General features: G+C 40.2%; 1 protein-coding gene across 1 annotated transcript; it reads right to left on the bottom strand.

Moving 5' to 3' along the window:
• Positions 1-6: 6 nt before the first annotated feature.
• Positions 7-2,243, bottom strand: LOC118403794 (gastrula zinc finger protein XlCGF7.1-like). The gene is made up of 2 exons (XM_035802593.1): positions 2,063-2,243; positions 7-1,044 (listed from the first exon to the last, which is right to left on the bottom strand). Exon 2 carries the CDS (start codon positions 1,040-1,042, stop codon positions 125-127), a length of 918 nt encoding a protein of 305 aa, XP_035658486.1. The 5' UTR covers positions 1,043-1,044; positions 2,063-2,243; the 3' UTR covers positions 7-124.
• Positions 2,244-3,655: the final 1,412 nt, after the last annotated feature.

Genomic DNA, 3,655 nt, shown 5'->3' with positions numbered 1-3,655 from the left:
GAAAACCCGATAAAATCGACTGAAAAAAAATTAAAAACAGCCGGAGCCTAACCTCTGCTTGAGAGTAACTACAGTTAGCATGGTCACTCCGAGATCCTGGAGGGGTTCTTCTTCCATATGGTTTTCACGTCTCACCTTGCTCTATATGGGTTGTGATGTGTTGTGACAAGTCCTTCTGTACTCTACACATGTTGGGTTTCTTCTCACCGAAGTGTTTTACAAGATGTTGGTCTAAGTTGGACTTCTGTGCAGCAGCATAGTCACACTGATCACACTTGTAGGGTTTTTCTCCGGTATGTTTTCGCATGTGTTGGGATAGGGCCGACTTATAAGCTGTCTTGTATCCGCACTCCCTACACAGGTAGGGTTTCTTGCCAGAATGCTTTTTTGATAGATGTTCATTTAAATTACACTTCTTTGACGCTGAAAAGTTACACTGGTCACACTTGTAGGGTCTTTCTCCTGTATGGGTTCTCACATGTTGGGATAAGTGAGACTTTCGAGCTGTTTTGTACCCGCACTCCTCACATATGTAGCGTTTCTCGCCACTGTGCTTTGCTAGATGTCTGTCAAACGTAGTTTTATCTGCAGCAGAATAGTCACACTGGTCGCACTTGTAGGGTTTTTCCCCTGTATGAGTTCTCCTATGTCGGGATAGGTGAGCCTTATTGGCTGTACTGTACCCGCACTCCACACACATGTAGGGTTTCTCATCGGTGTTTTTAACCAGATGCCTTCCCTTATTGTCTCTGCTCTCCTGTACCTGTGAGGTTGATGTGTTGTCAGGTTGGGGAAAGTTCACGTCACACGTTTCCTGCTGCCATCTCGTGTCTGCTGACTGCTCACAACTGTTGTAAGTCTCGTTCCAATGATGTCCAGTTGGTTCGCTTAAGCCAAAGTAGTCGTAGGTTTCCTGGTCCTCGTTGTACGTTTCCTGTTCATCCTGCTGCCATCCAGTGTCTCCTGTCGGCTCCTCTTTGATGTTCACAGCTTGTTCCACGTTAAGCTCTTTAGCAGGAGGCACACATGTGAACTCCGCCATCTCTAAAACAGTAAAAATATTGTTTAGATGATGATTTTTTTCTTGCTTTCTTTCTTTAAAAAAATGGAAACGGGCGTAGATATATAATACATTATTCTGTCCACATATTTTACCCGTTTAAAATTCTGTAAGATCACCTGATTTTCAGGTTTAAAAAAAAATTCTAGAAGATACGACAACAATTTCGATTTCTGCACCATTTCTAATGATCAGGTACGAATAAAGGCACAAACAAACAAACAAACAAACAAATTGACAGCTGTTATATCCAGCGCACTTGTGACCCTTGACCTCTATAAACTGTACATACTTTGCCTCTTCCCTCATGACCGCAATGAAAAGCGGCCTGCAGGTCGATCTGAGCTTTCATGAATAAACAAAGGTTCAACCAAACAAAAACAAACGTGAACATAACTTTTTTAAGACTACAGATAAGTAAATTGGGAATATACGATGTTATCAATTTTTGTAAACAAAAAATCTTGTAGTTGACAATTGAGACAATATGCAGAAAACTGCGTTGAGATCCATACATATAAATCCTCATACAAATCCTCATCATGAATTTATCACTGAAAAAGACAGTTGGCTACATCATATACCCAGGTTGTCTGCTCCCTTTTCATCGTGTTTGAATTGCAGACTACTTTCTTCATGGAAAAGTTGCTGTCTGAAATGGATCGCTTGTATCGAGTGATTAAAATGTCTCCTTTGGTGTATAGTGGCTCAGATCTAAGTCCCTATCATAGTTTTCCATCATTATTACAATGCACAAAACTCGAATGTACACCAAGAAAAGGTCAAACGGTTTCATATGGAAGAAAACAAACTGACTTGGTGGCGAGGGTCTCACGTATGTTTGGCTTCGCCCCCTCCCCCTTTATTTCTGCCGTATTTACATCAAGAAAATGCCTATAAATTATGATATTTAAATACTTACTAGATTACTGTCCCACAGAAATGACCCCTAACTCTTACAATCTGTATCAGAATACTTGAAAGCACGTTTGTAAGTCTTACCTGCTTCCTATGATAGATTCCTCGTCACTAAACCGGTCGGGCAGCTTTCCCCTTTCTTCTTACGCGTAGGGGTCAGGGGTGAAGTGGTGTAGGGCAAAGGTCAATTTGCTCCCCAGATGCTCCTGATAATACACTTAATGTCAACACAATAAAAAATAAATAGAATAAAACTCGTCAATAGACTTGAATCTATTTTTGCTTATTTGTGGGGCAAATGAAAAGAATTAATATAATGTACACAATAGTTCCGCACAGCGGCCATGTTTTCTCAGTAGAGCGACCGGCCGCTGACCTTCGCGGTCTCACACCGCAGTTCATGCGCCGTACAGAACCTATCGATAGATTCATAGAACTTCTCCTGTCTCCTCAGTGTTCTATTGCCTAGGTATAAATACTATCAAATGCCCAGATTTCTTTACTACTTCGTGGAAGTCAATTATATTCATATTCCATAGATTCCAAAATCCTAGCTATAATTTCTAACACCCAAAATTTCATCACTATAAACACTCCACAAACAGATTTATTCTTCCACATTTTTAAATTCTTGTACGTGTAAAATTTCTCCTTTCATCACTGGGATCTTCTTCGTTCTTCGTGTTTAGGTGGCCATCATCAAATTGCTGATGATAGGGGCTAGGACACGCACGCATAACAATTTTTGCCATACACATTTTCCATTTTCCTTTAGTATTGTTTACATCTTGCTTCATTTTGTATATATAACTTGCTTAGTTTAATTATGTTTTTTTTTGTATATATATATATATATATATATATATATATATATATATATATATGTGTGTAAATTGGTGGCGCTAAAATAAGTAGATAATTTTTAGTGCGTCACAACTACGTCTGTCATGTCTGTCACAGTAAATAAAAAGAAACTACTATCAAAGGTGGAAAACTTGCAATTATTAATCAATTAACATATTTGTAATTTCTAAACTGGTAAAAGCCGCCTTCTTGGACACATTTGCCATAAACCACACCAAACAACCTGCCTCTAAGTCAAATGAGTATTTATTTACTATAACAGTAGTTATCAGTACCAGGTACAGACTAAGACTACAGTTGAAATAGTTACTTCTGGAGGGCATGTAGGGTTTCTTATTACATGTGTTAAGCTAGATGCTGTGCTAAAGCAAATGTCCGGTGTGTCCTTTACGATGTTAGCCTGGAATCCAGCCGTGTTGTGCTTTGGTCGCTCTGCTCCTGCCAACACGTCTGGCATTCGTTAGCATTGGAACGATCGGTCCTTACGTCACTAATGCGGGAAAGATAGAAGTAGTGTTCCGTCGATTACGTACTGTACACATGATTTTGTGTGTTCGATTTCCACCTTGATGGTTCTTTGCGAGGGGGGCTTGGAGCCAACAGCCAATCAGAAATCGCGCACATAAAGTGTGCGAATATTCAAATGCCGATCGTTCCAATACTAACGAATGCCAGACGTGTTGGCAGCGTACCTCTGGGGAGCGACCCAAGCACAACACGGCTGGATTCCAGGCTATTACGATGTTGGTCCAAATGGCCTTTCTGTGCTGAAGAATAGCCGCAAGAGTCACACTTATAGGGTATTTCTCTTGT

This window comes from Branchiostoma floridae, chromosome 16 (assembly GCF_000003815.2).
Source record: "Branchiostoma floridae strain S238N-H82 chromosome 16, Bfl_VNyyK, whole genome shotgun sequence".
NCBI lineage: Eukaryota > Metazoa > Chordata > Leptocardii > Amphioxiformes > Branchiostomatidae > Branchiostoma > Branchiostoma floridae.
This window is presented reverse-complemented; position numbering and strand designations above follow the sequence as displayed.

Excerpts from the sequence above, each read along its gene's own strand:
- LOC118403794 (XM_035802593.1), bottom strand. The coding sequence starts at position 1,042 with ATGGCGGAGTTCACATGTGTGCCTCCTGCTAAAGAGCTTAACGTGGAA.